At 38.8% G+C, this 17,581-nt stretch overlaps 1 protein-coding gene across 1 annotated transcript in view; it reads right to left on the bottom strand.

The window, feature by feature from the left end:
- The window catches only part of LOC127419863 (nuclear pore membrane glycoprotein 210-like), a 60,756-nt gene extending 43,669 nt beyond the window's left edge, over nucleotides 1-17,087 (bottom strand). The window contains exons 1-11 of the mRNA XM_051661634.1: nucleotides 16,539-17,087; nucleotides 14,115-14,251; nucleotides 5,600-5,731; nucleotides 4,209-4,305; nucleotides 3,497-3,647; nucleotides 2,452-2,584; nucleotides 2,130-2,288; nucleotides 1,843-1,911; nucleotides 993-1,099; nucleotides 589-729; nucleotides 308-445 (exon numbers count right to left, since the gene is read on the bottom strand). Of these exons, the coding sequence (XP_051517594.1) occupies nucleotides 308-445; nucleotides 589-729; nucleotides 993-1,099; nucleotides 1,843-1,911; nucleotides 2,130-2,288; nucleotides 2,452-2,584; nucleotides 3,497-3,647; nucleotides 4,209-4,305; nucleotides 5,600-5,731; nucleotides 14,115-14,251; nucleotides 16,539-16,687 (1,413 nt within the window). The 5' untranslated portion in view covers nucleotides 16,688-17,087. The remainder of the gene's footprint in view (nucleotides 1-307; nucleotides 446-588; nucleotides 730-992; nucleotides 1,100-1,842; nucleotides 1,912-2,129; nucleotides 2,289-2,451; nucleotides 2,585-3,496; nucleotides 3,648-4,208; nucleotides 4,306-5,599; nucleotides 5,732-14,114; nucleotides 14,252-16,538) is intronic.
- Nucleotides 17,088-17,581: the final 494 nt, after the last annotated feature.

The raw sequence follows: 17,581 nt of genomic DNA, 5'->3' as shown, positions 1-17,581 counted from the left end.
AGAAAGCAGCAGCTACGCAGCGCTTGTGCCGCTTTCCGTGTGAAAAGGCCTATATAGTATGGCTTCAGTAGACTTGGAATATAGACTTGTACAGACTACTTTTATGTCATTTTGGAGCTTGACAGCCCCAGTCCTAATTCCTTTCCATTACATGGAAAAAAGTGGCTAGGATATTCTTCACAATTTCACCTTTTCATGTTCCACAGAGAACCAAGTCATATGGGTTTGGAACAATATTTCTTTTACACTTTATAAACTAATGATTTTTTTTCCAATTAATATTTTCTTGTGTGTTAAACCACATTACCTTGATTGTGTACTGGTAAGCTCCCTCTTTAGGTTGCCATGGGAACGTGAGGATGGCGGGTGTGAGGATTATGGGGTTGTAGATCTCCACGTCCTGCTCATTACGCACAGGAACAGAGAGGGCATGGACACTTCCTGTCTGAAGACACAACTGCAGTTCCAATAAAGTGCAACGACAGCAACCAAACTACACTGAACACTTCCAATAAACAGCAATGTAAGAGCTTTAGAAGTTAGAGAAACATTTCACAAAACCTGCAATGGGAAAAAATAAAATCCTACTTGGTCAACAACAGCTTTGAGTGTGGCATCAATGACGGTTTGACCATTTTTCAAAGCTTTCACATGATGGTGTGATCCATTGAGAGAAGATTCCAGAAGCTCAAAGTACTCCACTGGGAATGTTGTTTCTATACGGATATTCTGCCAAAACAAAACAACTTATAATGAAAAACTACCACACTGTCAGACAAAGCAAGAGTGTAGCTAAAGGAATACAATGTGCAAAACAGTGTATTATAAGTGGCAGCTTTCATTTTGTTCTCATATCAACTGTATAGCTGCTATCTTCCAAAAAAAAAAACAAGTCTGTGAATTAACTTTCCAGATACTCAGTTAATATACTGAAGAGTAGATTAATTTAAAAACCATAACACACACACTTTACACTTCAACATCCAACTTACATCAGACAGATGAATCTTGTGACCCGATTTATCAAACACTTCAATGAAGATCTCATATGTTCTCCCCGTCTCAAGAACCCAGCGATCCTCAGGATGAATCTTAAATGCTAGTGAACAAAAGATACACAGCTTTCCATTACAGTCAAATCAATAGGGCCTACCAACTTGTTCAGACGTCTTGATTCCAGAAGTATTTATCCCATTCATCTTTTATAACAGTTGTCAGCCATGAACTAAACCACCCAGCTACAAGGTAAATCACAACATTACACACTTTGAAGACAAAGATACAAGACTGTGTGTACTTAACGTCTTACATGAGGGAATGAACAAATCCCATGAAGCACTGTGAATGACGTAATCAAATCTAAAACAATGTAATAATATATTAAACTATTGATTAAAAGTTGTTGATTATAAGTATAGAAACAATATATTTAAATGTTATTGCAAGATATTCAGATATATAAAAATATAAAAAGTAGTTTAAGAGTGTAGGGAAACCGACTCGATTGCATCATTAACAGTGCGTCATGGGAGTAAGTGGTCGCTTCAGAGCTCTAGAGTTTCTAGTACAGAATCATCTAGTATTAATTAACAACCTCAAAGCACACGGTAGGTCCGTCTTCAAATGTTTAGAAGTGACTGTTAAAAATGTATTCCCCCATGGAGAAAATGAATGGGATTTTTAATTCTGGAACCAAATTTTTGCACTCTATAATTAAGTTATCAAAAAACCTCTACTGCATACTAATCACATTTCCATGCCTCACATCACCAAACATACAGAAGAACTGTAGTGGTCTAAGGCTGTCTATATGTAAAGCTGTGACATAATGATGACACAAACCCAAAAATCCGGGCTCCACCACATATAAAGTGCTGTTCGGCAGACGAGAAACTCCCTGCATCCCGAGACCTTGTCAATCAGAATTAAGGAATGCTCAATCATTTCTAAAACATCAAAATGTGCAAGCTTGCAAGACTCAACCTCAAAACAAAACAAAAATCTGTGGGCCTATATTCCCCAAGAGCCTCACTTGTTTTGTCTGAGAAACAGTTCATTGGGTTCACAGAGTGTGGAAGTAATTGAACTGAGAAAGTGTCAGTATGTCTGATGTTTGATATGGAGGATACTCTTGTGGTCAAGCAGGATGTTGGTGTGTCCGTGTTGAACTGCAAACACAGTTGAGCTGCTCTGATCTAAGTTTGCCACAGGGACATGTGGGTTTCCATCAGGAGAGACAACACTGTTTTGCAGGTGAAGCTCATACTGATCACACGGCATGGACAGCTCTGAAAGAGAGGACGACAGTCAAAAAAAACAAACAGTTTGCATGCTACGCACAAAAGAAAACAGCTCAAGTATCTGCTTTGACCATAGGTCTTTCAGCGAATAATATAGACAAAACAATATATCTGTCGGGCTCTAATATGGAAACGAATACAGAAAGCATACCTGTGATTTTTCCTTGACGGATTTTCTGCACTTTGTATTTGATGGAGGTTCCAGCGAGCAGATAAACATCATACGCAGGACTCAAGAGGATGTTTTCAAGAATCAGTAACCTGACCTCTGCAGCACCGACATCCTGAAAACACATTGAATCATTTGATTATTACTGACTCTCATGTGTTGATCTTGAAGGACAACAGGTCCAACACAGTCTCATGGCAACTCGTAATAATTTGTACTAGAAATTGGCTGGAAATATAAATCTTCAAAATTATTTGATATACAATTTGGCTCGTATAAAAAGGGGCGCCTTTTATTCCCATTTATTACCGTTAAGACCAAGCAATCAATAAACAATTTCAAATCGATACAATACAGGCATCAAATTTAAGCTAGCCTCCAATCCAACACTTTTTTTAAGAAAGGAAACATCAGTGAACAAATTAGATTAATATTTTCTTATTTACTTATGCAATACAAATGACTGATGTACTGCGTCAATAGACCCTGATGAAAACTTGAAAAAAATTATCTTTCCAAAAAATTACAGCAGAGAGAAACTCCAGACAACAGTCTAAAAAAAAAAAAAAAAGGATCTAGGAGCTTTATATATATACAGTGCATGTCACTGAAGAGACGGTAAGTCTACCCCTCTCAGCCTCAGTTTCATTCCCGTCAAAAATCAAAGACGCTGCTGCTGTGAATAAGGTCTACAACCTTTAATACGCTTCTCTCGTCTCATTGCAAACCCTAAAATTATTTTTCTTTTAAAATCATGGTAAGGTTAAGGTTTGTGTTAGGGGTTAAACTTCATTAAAGGTTAAAAAACATAACATTGTTCGCTGGTTTGTTTATTTTTCTGTACAGGAGTAAAAGTCATACGTTTTTGTATGATATCACCATCTTGTAATAATTCTTAGGACTTGTCAGGAGAGTGGGATGTACAGGACAATAGAAATATGTTTGCTATCTTTTCCAGCACTATTACTAATAAACTGTAAGGCAGACAAAAAGATCTTTCATTGTATAAAAACAGGTGATTTGGGACCTTATAGAGAGCTTCTTGTATTTTGGCTTTGAGTTTGGCATGGCCGGTTTTGATTCCTGAAACCAGGATAATGTCTCCCTGATGTCCCACTCGCTCCATCTCAGAGATATAAGCTGGAGGAGTGTACGCCGACTCCGCAAACCTCAGAACCCTGCACAGAAACACATCAAAGTGACATGAATGCTCCATGTAGCGTCAAACTGAAATGACATTAATATGTTCTTCATATATTGAAAAGAAAATCTCTTCTCAAAATATGGCATTTTTTTAAACAAATTGTAAATATTCAAACATGAGGAAACTGGACAAAACAAACAAAAAAAAGGCTAATTTAAAAACATCTGTTATCAATACAGATTTCCTGATCCACAAGCTCTTGATTCGATTATGGTTTTGAAATGATTTGATTCTGATTCATTTAACTATATTTCAGTTATAATAATGACCATTTTGATTACGTTTTCAACTTACTCCCTCAGCTAATTTTGTTATTTATACAGGGAACCTTCTAGCCTGATACATTACAAAACTATTAATTTCAAAAATTAGCAACAGGGCCCAAATTATGCAGTTCAATTGCTATTTATTTAACAGATATAACAATCAACAAAACCAAAACGGAAGTAAATTACAAAATTGTTCAAATGAAGATTAAATTGAATCATAACATCAACATTTTTACCCTGTCCTTTTACCTGCTGTAAAATCTTACCGTAACGAGTTGTAGTAATCAGGGAATCCTGCCATTTCAGCATCCTTCACAATAGTCCATTCAAACAACAGACTGGCTAGAGTACTGAACGTGTTTCCTGAAAGACAGAATGAGGAAAACTTTTACCAGAGACTAATTAGCAGAGATGGCTCACTTGTATAAAAATGAATGAGGAATTGAAATGCCCAATGGTTACAGAAATGGAAGTCTCTCCTTCCAGTTAAAAGAGCCAATCAGCTTTTAGATACAGACATCGTCTGTCAATCAACTCGAGAACACGCATGCGCATTAGCTGAACAAGTCTGAAAAATAGTGGTTTTTTTAGCTTGATGTGAGCTAAAGCAGCACAATTTATGATACTACTGCTGTCAAATTTTACTGCTGATTTGAAATATGTTCTTTGATTGTAATCTTGACCAACAGTTTTGGAGATTTCAATCTTTCCCCATTCAAGTAGTTGTACTGCTTGTTTAAATAGAAAATAGCTGCCCAGTCTGCCCTGGAGCATTCCAAAGATGGCTACCAAGTGAACTGGCTTGCCTTGAACGGGACTGTCAGGATTACTCGATTTAATTCGTTAAATAAAATGCTCAATTACAAAACTGCTGAATCAGCAAATCGAAAATAAGGCGGAAGTGACACAGTCCACTGACAAGGGTCCAAACACACAACGACAAGAGCTGTCAGCTGTGTGAGACCACTTCACTTTAGATTTGAAAAACAATGCAGGACCTGAAAAACCATTAAATCAATTCAGAAATGCAACAGAACTTAAAAAGATAACTGGACACACGGGTCACTGCATGCGATGTGTGGTGCTACGTGTCCAGATGCATGAGAGAAGGTGAGCCATTCGTTTCCGAACTCAGCAAAAACACACATTGGAATGCACTCTAAACCTATTTATCGACACAATCCTTTGCAATGTAGTCTTTTATGACGCAACAAAATAATGTCATGAAAAAGACGTCCGTCGGACTTGATTAAAGTTACACACGCAGTGACGGATACACTAACACTTTCTGCTCCGTAAATCTGACTGAATCCAGACGATCTAACAAGGTTATTTTCTGCAGATTATAATTTGAGTTCCATTCTATGTACATTGATTACCATTTAAATGTAAATGCTATCTTTCTCCTCATGTAAATAAGTTTACATGATGATTACTTGATTAATTGTCAAAATAATCATTAGATTACTTGATTACCAAAATAATTGATAGTGACAGCCATACTTTTACCCACACTGTACATGAATCACTTCATTGAAGTACAATAGTTGAAAGCATGCCAGAGCTGCTGCAGCAGTTATCCTATATGAGCAGAGTTAACATAGATCACATGTGGTAATAGTCATGCGTGTATATGAATACACAAGTTCCCACTCACCCTCTGAGTCCAGCGCATTTATCTTGAGCTCCAGTGGAGAATCCTCCAGGTGAAGCTCTCGTGTGGTGGAGACGATCTGGATCTCACTGATCACATCAACTATAGCATCACAGCGCAGCACCTGCCCCGTCACTGAACACAACACATCACACAGTTATAGAGCGCAACAGTGACCGCCCACTTTTTCAGCCGTCTGGGTTCCAGAAGCATTTTCCCCATTCATTTCTTCCATAGACTAATTAAATCCTTCATAAAAGAATTGTGAGCCATGAACCAAACCAACCAGTTCCTAGGTGAATCACAGCATCACAAACTTTATTTTGAGGCAAAAAAGATAAAGGTACATTGCTGTGTACTTACTGTCTTTGCTGAAAGCACGGACTACAATCCCATAAAGCATTGTGAATGAGGTAATCGAATAAAAAAAGATGGAATATATTAAACTATTGATTTTAGGTTGGTGATTGTAAGTATAGAAACTATATATTTTAAATTTATTGCAAAATATCCAGATATGTACAAATATATACATCGATCAGCCACAACATTAAAACCACCTGTCTAATATTGTGTAGGTCCCCCTCGTGCCACCAAAACAGCACCAACCCGCATCTCAGAATAACATTCTAAGATAATATTCTTCTCACCACAATTGTACAGAGTGGTTATCTGAGTTACCGTAGACTTTGTCAGTTTGAACCAGTCTGGCCATTCTCTGTTGACCTCTTTCATCAACAAGGCGTTTCCATCCGCAGAACTGCTGCTCACTGGATGTTTTTTGTTTTTGGAATTCTAGAGACTGCAGTGTGTGAAAATACCAGGAGATCAGCAGTTACAGAAATACTCAAACCAGCCCATCTGACACCAACAATCATACATATGATTATCTAATCAGCCAATCGTGTGGCAGCAGTGCAGTGCATAAAATCATGCAGATATGGGTCAGGAGCTTCAGTTAATGTTCACTTCAACCATCAGAATGGGGAAAAAAATGTGATCTCAGTGATTTGGACCATGACATGATGGTGTTGGTGCCACTTAGACTGGTTTGAGTATTTCTGTAACTGCTGAGCTCCTAGGATTTTCACGCACAACAGTATCTAGAATTTACTCTGAATGATGCCAAAAACAAAAAACAGTGAGCGGCAGTTCTGTGGATGGAAATGCCTTGTTGATGAGAGAGGTCAACAGAGAATAGCCAGACTGGTTCAAACTGACAAAGTCTACGGTAACTCAGATAACCGCTTTGTACAATTGAGTTGAGAAGAATATCATCTCAGAATGTTATTCTGAGATGCGGGCTGGCGCTATTTTGGTGGCAGGAGGACCACCTAGAGTTGGAGTAAGAAGTTTACATACACCATAGCCAAATACATTTAAACTCAGTTTGTCACAATTTCTGACATTTAATCATAGAAAACATTCCCTGTCTTATGTCAGTTAGGATCATTACCTTATTTTAAGAAAGTGAAATGTCAGAATAATAGTAGAAAGAATGATTTATTTCAGCTTTTATTTCTTTCATCACATTCCCAGTGGGTCAGAAGTTTACATACACTTTGTTAGTATTTGGTAGCATTGCCTTTATATTGTTTAACTTGGGTCAAACATTTTGGGTAGTCTTCCACAAGCTTCTCACAAAAAGTTTCTGGAATTTTTTCCCATTCTTCCAGACAGAACTGGTGTATTTATTTATTCATTTTTATTGCCATGTCAGCATCACTGGCTATTTTCATGGTAAGATCAAGGTAGTTTTAAAAAGGTAATATACACAATATATAATACAGTAATATACACAATGAACATTATATAAGATCTTTCATTTCAATATTTGATAATAATAAAAAAAACAATTCTCTGGTGAAACATTTTTGAAAACATCCACTAAAAAACTTTGAGTAAAAAGGTTGCCTAGTGGCATTAAAAAGTAGGACATTCCAGTAAAATGTGTTTTATAGACAGTGACAGAACTGGTGTAACTGAGTCAGGTTTGTAGGCCTCCTTGCTCGCACATGCTTTTTCAGTTCTGCCCAAAAAATTTCTATTGGATTGAGGTCAGGGCTTTGTGATGGCCACTCCAATACCTTGACTTTGTTGTCCTTAAGCCATTTTGCCACAACTTTGGAGGTATGCTTGGGGTCATTGTCCATTTGGAAGACCCATTTGCAACCGAGCTTCAACTTCATGGCTGATGTCTTGAGATATAGCTTCAATATATCCACATCATTTTCTTTCCTCGTGATGCCATCTATTTTGTGAAGTGCACCAGTCCCTCCTGCAGCAAAGCATCCCCACAACAGGATGCGGCCACCCCCATGCTTCACGATTGGGATGGTGATCTTTGGCTTGCAAGCCTCACCCTTTTCTTCCAAAAAGTTCAATTTTTATTCATCAGACGAGAGGAAATTTCTCTAAAAAGTAAGATCTTTGTCCCCAAGTGCACTTGCAAACTGTAGGCTGGCTTTTTTACGGCGGTTTTGGAGCAGTGGCTTCTTCCTTGCTGAGCAGCCTTTCAGGTTATGTCAATATAGGACTCGTTTTACTGTGGATATAGATACTTGTCTACCCGTTTCCTCAGCATCTTCACAAGGTACTTTGCTGTAGTTCTGGGATTGATTTGCACTTTTCGCACAAAACTACGCTCATCTCTAGGAGATAGAATGGGTCACCTTCCTGAGCGGTATGATGGCTGCATGGTCCCATGGTGTTAATACTTGCATTGTACAGATGAACATGGTACCTTCAGGCATTGGGAAATTGCTCCCAAGGATGAACCAGACTTGTGGAGGTCAACAAATCTTTTTCTGAGGTCTTGGCTGATTTCTTTTGATTTTCCCATGATTTCAAGCAAAGAGGCACAGAGTATGAAGGTATGCCTTAAAATACGTCCACAGGTACACCTCCAATTCAATACAGCTCCTATCAGATGCTAACTGGTTAATTGCTTACAATTACATTAACTTAGTGTATGTAAACTTCTGACCCACTGGAATTGAGATATAGTCAATTAAAAGTGAAAATCTGTCTGTAAACAATTGTTGGAAAAATTACTCGTGTCATGCACAAAGCAGATGTCCTAAACAACTTGTATGTGTGTGTATGTAAACTTCCGACTTCAACTGTACACAATATTAGGCAGGTGGTTTTAATGTTGTGGCCAAGTAGTTTAAGGGTGAAGGGAGATCAACTTTATTACCGTCATTCACAGTGCATCATGGGAGCGTGCGGTCGCTCAAAGCCACGTTTGGCAGGTTTCGTTGGATGCTGTTCTCTGATTGGTGGATTTTTCTCTGCTGTACCATGGGTAATGTAGTTGTTTACCATGATTTCCGCTATCAAACATGATATTTCTTTTAAAGAAAAAATAAGGCTTTGACTTCATAGTTTTACACTTGTGCTCGTCTTTTAATAACTTGAAAGATTTGACAACATTTCCGGTAAGGGAACAAAGTGAGCCACGATGCTCCCTGGTTTTAACGATGCATCTGGGATGCAATTTTTAAGGAGTGATCGTTTCAGTGCACTGTAATGATTTTGTGAATGAGACCTAAATGGCTGACTTCCTGATCAGTGCCCTGACTACTAAACTAGGGAGCTGATTGAGATGCACCCCCTGAACAAAACTAAAGCACCCTTTGGTAACAAAGCTTTCATTTATACTACACACAATGTAGTTTTAAAATGAGTTTGCTAAGAATGACTTTGCAGAAGACTATCAACTCTTGGCTGGATAAAACATCAGTAGGTAAGCAGTCTCTGTTGTAACATTGTTTTTACAGAAAAGGGTTTACAAGCATTCTTTCCTTTGCTATTGTAATCTAGCTAGATACAATTTCCTCATCTTGTGCAGCTACATCTTTAGATCAGTTTGACTTAGATGAAAAGGACACAGGTCCAAAACAGCCAAAATTACACCATTATCCCCAGTAGCACTTTGGCTTGCAAAAAAGATAATTCCAGCCAAATTGGTTTCAAACTTTTGCTTGGCTCGAGTACTCACAGAAGAAAGATTCCGCCTACTGCTTTGCTTGCCATGTCTTTCGTAAAAACGTGAAGCATGATGTCATCAAGCAGAAAGTCATAAGGGCAATTTCCTGGAATGCATGGGGCTTTTGCAGCAGTTCGATCCTTTCTTGCAGCATTACACACCCCCATCAAACAGCACCTACCTCTCATCTGTCAGTCAGAATGAAATGATAGTGTGTTGCACAAAAGAGGTGACAGCAAAATTATCAAAGAAATGCATGAGTCAAAAATGTTTGCCATTATGGCAGATGAGGCCAGAGATGGATACACTGAACATCTGTGTGAGGTATGTCACTGAGGGAACAGTTAAAGAGAGATTCCTTTCACTGACAGAGCTGAGAAGTTTTGATGCTAAGTCAATAACAGCAGCATTAGAGAGGAAATTACAAGAAGGAATTGCTCAATTAAAGTGTGTTGCTCAGACATACGATCGGGCAGCAGTGATGAGTGTAGCAGCTGGCAGTGTTCAATCTCTTTTCAGGCAGCAGCACCCTGAGGCTATATACAGTGCATCCGGAAAGTATACACAGCGCTTCACTTTTTCCATAATTTGTTATGTTACAGCCTCATTCCAAAATGGATTAAATTCATTTTCCTCAAAATTCTACAAATAATACCCCATAATGACAACGTGAAAGAAGTTTGTTTGAAATCTTTGCAAATTTATAAAAAATTAAATTAAATTAAATTAAAAAAAAAAATCACATGTACATAAAGTATTCACAGCCTTTGCTCAATACTTTGTTGAAGCAAGTTTGGCACCAATTAAAGCCTCAAGTCTTTTTGAGTATGATGCTACAAGCTTGGCACACCTATTTTTGGGCAGTTTCTCCCATTCTTCTTTGCAGGACTTCTCAAGCTCCATCAGGTTGGATGGGGAGCGTCGGTGCACAGCCATTTTCAGATCTCTCCAGAGATGTTCAATCGGGTTCAAGTCTGGGCCACTCAAGGACATTCACAGAGTTGTCCTGTAGCCACTCCTTTGTTATCTTGGCTGTGTGCTTAGGGTTGTTGTCCTGTTGGAAGATGAACCTTCGCCCCAGTCTGAGGTCCAGAGTGCTCTGGAGCAGGTTTTCATCAAGGATGTCTCTGTACATTGCTGCATTCATCTTTTCCTCAATCCTGACTAGTCTCCCAGTTCCTGCCACTGAAAAACATCCCCACAGCATGATGCTGCCACCACCATGCTTCACTGTAGGGATGGTATTGGCCAGGTGATGAGCGGTGCCTGGTTTCCTCCAGACATGACGCTTGCCATTCAGGCCAAAGAGTTCAATCTTTGTTTCTCATGGTCTGAGAGTCCTTCAGGTGCCTTTTGGCAAAATCCAGGCGGGCTGTCATGTGCCTTTTACTGAGGAGTGGCTTCCATCTGGCCACTCTACCATACAGGCCTGATTGGTGGAGTGCTGCAGAGATGGTTGTTCTTCTGGAAGGTTCTCCTCTCTCCACAGAGAAATGCTGGAGCTCTGTCAGAGTGACCATCGGGTTCTTGGTCACCTCCCTGACTAAGGCCCTTCTCCCCTGATCGCTCAGTTTGGCCGGGCGGCCAGCTCTAGGAAGAGTCCTGGTGGTTCCAAACTTCCATTTACGGATGATGGAGGCCACTGTGCTCACTGGGACCTTCAATGCTGCAGAAATTTTTCTGTACCCTTCCCCAGATCTGTGCCTCGATACAATCCTGTCTCGGAGGTCTACAGACAATTCCTTGGACTTCATGGCTTGGTTTGTGCTCTGACATGCACTGTTAACTGTGGGACCTTATATAGACAGGTGTGTGCCTTTCCAAATCATATCCAATCAACTGAATTTACCACAGGTGGGCTCCAATCAAGTTGTAGAAACATCTCAAGGATGATCAGTGGAAACAGGATGCACCTGAGCTCAATTTTGAGTGTCATGGCAAAGGCTGTGAATACTTATGTACATGTGATTTTTTTTGTTTTTCATTTTTTTTTTATTTATAAATTTGCAAAGAAGTTTGTTTGAAAACTTTCACGTTGTCATTATGGGGTATTGTTTGTTGAATTTTGAGGAAAATAATTTAATCCATTTTGGAATAAGGCTGTAACATAACAAAATGTGGAAAAAGTGAAGCGCTGTGAATACTTTCCGGATGCACTGTATGTTCACCGTTATGCCCATGAGTTGAATCTCATCCTGTGCCACACATGCAGAGGGATTACTGAGGCCACAGAGTTCTTTAGCCTGCTAGAAGGCACAACAAGTTTGAAGAAGCACAAACAAAACTGGGATTGCAACCATGTGAACTGGTGCAGCTGTCCAACACACAATGGGCTTGCCAGCTTCACACAGTGAATGCAGTGCTTGACAATTTGCCTGCCACCGTTGATTGCCTCTCTGCCATCAACACAGCTGTTGCAGTGGGGTTGAACACAAAAATCACCAGATTCTCATTTGTGTATTTGTTGATTCTTTTCAAGGATCTCCCATCTGTAGTGGCAGGCTTGCACAAATACCTCCAAAAAGAGACCATTGACCTTCCCCAAGCAATGGCATACAAAGATGCAGTGCGTGACTCCCTAATGCAGAAACGCAGTGATCCCACAGCTGCAGATATTTATGCCAGAGCAAAGGCATTATGTGAAGTTAAGCACATTAGTTGAGGAGCAACTTTCTGGGCAGAGACAGAAGACAAAAAGAATGGATGATTTTGTGGTTGAAACAGCTTGTGGTGCGCGTAGGGGAATCAGCACAGATGCCGAACAACTCAAAATAAAGTTACTATATCCATGTCTGGATAGAATGATAACTGAATTGGAGAACCGTTTTTCTGCTGTAAATGCAGCATTGCTTCAAGTTATTAAAGCATGTAGTCCAACATCTGAAAACTTCCTGTCTGAGCCACATTTAGTAGTGGTGTGCCAATTCTGCAACACTGATCTAAAGACAGAGGAAGTCATGGTATCAAGACACTTTCTGAAACGAAAAAAGCAGGCTGGTGCTGCTCCACAAGACATGCTCTCAGTTTACAATCTGCTGGATTCTGATATGTTTCCATCACTGAAATCTGTCATCCAAGATGCCCTCGCTGTACCTGTTAGCAGCTGTACCTGCAAGAGGTCTTTCAGTGCTCTTCGTCATCTCCACACCTGGCTAAGGAGAACCATGGGTCAGAGGAGGCTCCATCAACTGGCAGTTACGGCAATCAAGAAAGATGTTGAGCAATTGGACCATAATAAAATGATCAACAGATTCGCTACTCTCAAGGAGAGAAGACACAGGTTGATGCTCCCCATGAAAGACCATTAATTGGGCTACAAAGAAAAAAAACTTTGTCCCTGCTTCTCACAGGCCAATTCATTTTTGCTTGTTTTTCATACCTTCTGATAGTGAATCACAGCCCAAACGCAGCTTAATCCATGGTCCAGCCTCATACCTGTGTTGTTTACATTGCTAATATGGATAGTCAACATGCAAGTTTAAATGTAGGTTATATGTTGTTTGCTGGTTAAGGTTTTCTGTTTCTACGGTTTTTACTTGAGCATAGAAAGACAAACAGTAAAATAACATATTTGCCAGATTTTATATTCTCTTGTTATACTCTTCAATACAGTTCCAAGATTGAGAATTAATGAAGTATTGCTTACTTTAGTTTGTTTGATTGCAAAAGAACAACAACAAAAAAACATGCTATTTTTTTTTCTAATGAGCTTCAGGCAACAAGCCTTTCTGTAAATGTGTGTGTGTGTTTAAACAGGGAACAGGTGTGTGTGTGTGTTTGTACCCCGTTTGTACAGGAAAGCAGGAATCAGGTCATCTCGTATTTGGCTCAGTACTCACAAGTTACCCATCTATGCAATACAGTGGAATACTGCATTAGGGTTAGTATAAAACCCTACCCTAGTATACAAACAATATATTAAAAACATTTTTCATACCCTCATTGGGGACTGAGGCCCCCTAAGATTGAAATCCAAGAATCGCCCCTGCCGGGGACTCTTATTTTTAAATGTTTGCGCTTCCCTGTTTCCAGGTGCTCATTCAAACAGATAAGGGAAATAAAATGTGCACACCTACAACGTATTACAATATAAACAACTAAAAGTAAACATTGTCATATTTCCTCAACACTGTATCGTTATCAACAGCTGATCTTTAGTAATCGCTTGTCATAAATTTCCGATATGGCCTAATGATTGTGAACTGCTCCGCAACAGCTGGAAACACTCACAAGCCCCCGCGTGCTTGAAGAAAATACAACAGTGCTGCATTTTCAGTTTAAAGGATGCAGCGCATGCATTTATTTAATTAAATCATATTCTTTTTAAGTTTGATAATCACATTAGGTCATATCACGATTCTTGTCTTTTCGCTCCCAAATTTAAGACCTCTTTAAATGACAATTAAGACTTTTATTGTATCATTTAAGATATTTAAGACATTTTATGACCTTAAATTTTGGAAAACTGAATTTAAGACATTTTAAGGATCCGCGGGAACCCTGTGAAAGTGTGCAGTGGTCACTCACAGATGTCCTCAGCGAGTATGATGCTGGTGAGTCTGGCAGGTTGCGTGGAGCGTGCCTGCAGCACGGCCCTCTGAGAACACTGACGCTCATCCACATCTACTGCCTCTATACTGGCCACTTCCGGCCGGTTCGATGACCTGCCGAGGACCCACAGAAAATCACACGAGTACACAGTTTCATTAAGGAACAAGCACTGAAGATTGGTCTTAAATCTCACCCACTCCTGAGGTGCACACACAGTCCCACACCCAACCTTAGGTGGAGCTATAATATACACTTTTACGTTTCTGCTAATATCTCTGCAACCATATGGGCTTAAATAAAATTAATTTTTCCCTCTAATTCCCTAAGTGAAGTGAAACAAAACATACATCTTTGTTTTAATTTTATCTAGAACATTTTTCCCCTTTTTGAACTTACCGAAAAACCTACTTTTTTACTTGACCTAGACCATTGTTCCATATTGTCTGAAATTGTGCATGTATCATCTAAAGATTCATCATCTTATATCTTGACAATTTAAAGAATCAGAATTCTTTTGATAACTTTTTTCATGAGGGTATCTAGATGATTCATACAATCAGACCAACGTTCGAGGAGATAGAAAAGGTAGGTTTTCGTAAAACTTAAAATGGCAGACGGAATACCAACAAAGTAACTAACGTACTTGCTTAAAAAGTAATTACTTTGTCCCTGACCAATCTGTTTGCTTGATTGTATATTTATTTTTTAGATGTATTTTCTTGCCATTTTTTTGGGGTTCTAGAAAGGTGTTATACATTTATTACATGAATGCAATCTAGCAAATGCTTTCAATCAATGCAACATACAGTGCATTTAATCTACACATTTTATAAGTATTGTATTTCCTAGGAATCGAACCCATGACACTGGGGTTGCTAGCACCATGCTCTAACATTTGAGCTGAATAGATGACATATAACAGGTCTACGTACATTATTTATGTCATCATTCTACCATCAAGTTCAGTTTTCAGAAGGTCGCCATTTCTTTTAACCCTTGTGCAACCTTCGGGACATTTTTGTCTTTTTAATTTTTGTTTTTTCGATCATTTTGGTTGTTAATGCCAACGGCATAAATTTTGCCAAAGGTGTGTATTTTGGGGGGAATTTTGATATTTCAACCTCAGTTCCTATAATACATCTATAATACACTGTGTACACAAAATAGTTACACTCAGGACAAAAATGTCCCCATTGAATCCCATTAAAACTGCAACAATTGATCCCAGTGCCATTAAAGCATAAAATCATAAATTCTATTATATTATGCTTTCATTCTGGAGCCCTGGCTTCAAAATTGTAATTTTTAATATTTTCCACCAGATGTTGCCATTTTTCTCATGTTTAGACTACGGAGCAAATACATGCTTTTTTCCTATTTTCTGTTTGCTGTATTATAGAGCACTGCAGGACAACTGAATAAATGATGCAGCTAAAATTGTGTGGGTGTGTTGGTATGGATGTCAGAGTGTGTTTTGAGAAATTTTGTGTGTGTGTGTGCGTGTGTGTGTGTGTGTGTGTGTGAAAAACAACAGTGGCATTATGTAAACCAACTGGCATTTAAAGTGTTAAAATCCTGAAAATGAATGAATATTTGGTAGTTATGATCAGGACTGATGTTGGTTAAAAAATTTAACTCATTTAAAGTGGAAAATAATATTATGGCAGTTTTTTGACGTGGACATTTTTGTCCTCTATGGACCTCTGAGTAACTTTTTTTAAATTGATGCACAAGGGTTACGATTATTGTCTTTTTTAATCACATTTGTCCTCGTTTCATTTTAATTGGCCTTTTAGTCAAAAATTACGTTTAAAAAGTACAAATAGTCCATGTAGTCTAGTTAAGAAGTAGTCCATGTATTCTCAATGAATATAAGCTAATAAAAGCTGCATGCATAATAATTATAAAAGAATCAGCAAATTACTGTTTAAAATAGTTTTAGATGGGAGCATAAAATGTTACATCGCGAGACGTCAACAACCCATATTATGCTGTTGCACAAGGTTAATTGATGTAAAGTTGAGATTTCAATTTAAAATTTGCAATTTGAAAATACACTGTCGATTACACACAAGTATCACACCCTCTCTCACCACAGTTGCACGTGCTGGAGCTGTCTTCACTCTTCAGCTGCCGTTACAGTAAGAAGTTCTTGTTACATGTAAGTTCTACTCTTTTAAAAAATGAATGAGGTATACAGTATACACCATGTCCTTTTCAATACTGCAGTCTAGAGTAATTTATCCTTATTTGACCTGTCAAAGACTACCACGTGTTTGACATTTTATTTACCCATACATCTTATATGTGAGAACGCTGTTACATCACGTTAAAGGCAGAAGTTATATTTATTTACTTTATAAGAATGATATCACAAAGTTCTCTATTCAGTGCACTTACCATCGATAACACCCTTCGGACGCTTCCAGTGTGAAATTGATTTTTGTGCTTCTGGCCAGAGGTAATAAAACTTTCGGGATATTGAGTTTAGCAGCGTGTGTGAGACTGCAGATAAATACAGTTAACACGAGCGAGCGACAGTTCACCATGATCACAGATTACAAGTGATATTTCCAGTGCTTATGAAATAATTTTTCGCTTTCAGACTGTATTCGCCGGTTTCTCCAGGAGCTGCATGCAGAAAATAAAGGTCTCGCCACATCCCTCAGATCACTGAACAAAGCGCATGAGATGCTGCTGCTCATTCAACAGAAAGCGCTCGAGAGATTAACAGTTCACACGGCGCGAGCATGACACAACTGTAACCCGGGCTGTTAGTTTCATTATTACTTCTTCATAAATGTCGTGCTTCAAATTCTCAAATAAAAACAAAAAACGTGTATATTAACAAAAAAGAAATAGATCGGTAAAAAGGGGCGAAAACTTAAAGCGAAGCAAACAAAAATGTTACACTGGTTTGAACGCACATTGTCGCATGGAAATACCCGCCATGGGCTACTATTAAAGCAGAGCGATGCATGCTGGGACACGAGCTCCGTCATTCAGAAAAACAGTGACGATTTTCTTTAAAGCCATAGGACGAATTGTAATCGAAAGCGTTGATCCCTGTGCCTTACTCGCAGTGTTGTAGTCGAGACCAGCTCATCCGAGTCCACGTCCAGTCCGAGACCAGAGTCGAGTATAGAGTCACCTTATGCGCCAGAGAAACTTGCGCGCAGCCATCTTGAAAATGCTGTCTTGAATCTTTCGGTCTAGCGGTTCTATATAAATTTCTATGGCGTTGATGTCTAAGTGTAATTAGCTAGCAAAGTAGATTTACAGGTTATAGAGTTGCCAAAAATTATCATGAGTATTTTAAAGTATTCAGGGTATGTCATAGCTGCAGAAAGCAGAGGGGGTAGAATTTAAAACAAGTGTACTTCATTCATAAATACACAAGATTCCATCTTCAAGCTGTGGACCTACTGATAAGCCTTTGTGTT

The sequence above is a fragment of the Myxocyprinus asiaticus genome, chromosome 29, assembly GCF_019703515.2.
Source record: "Myxocyprinus asiaticus isolate MX2 ecotype Aquarium Trade chromosome 29, UBuf_Myxa_2, whole genome shotgun sequence".
Classification (NCBI taxonomy): domain Eukaryota; kingdom Metazoa; phylum Chordata; class Actinopteri; order Cypriniformes; family Catostomidae; genus Myxocyprinus; species Myxocyprinus asiaticus.
This window is presented reverse-complemented; position numbering and strand designations above follow the sequence as displayed.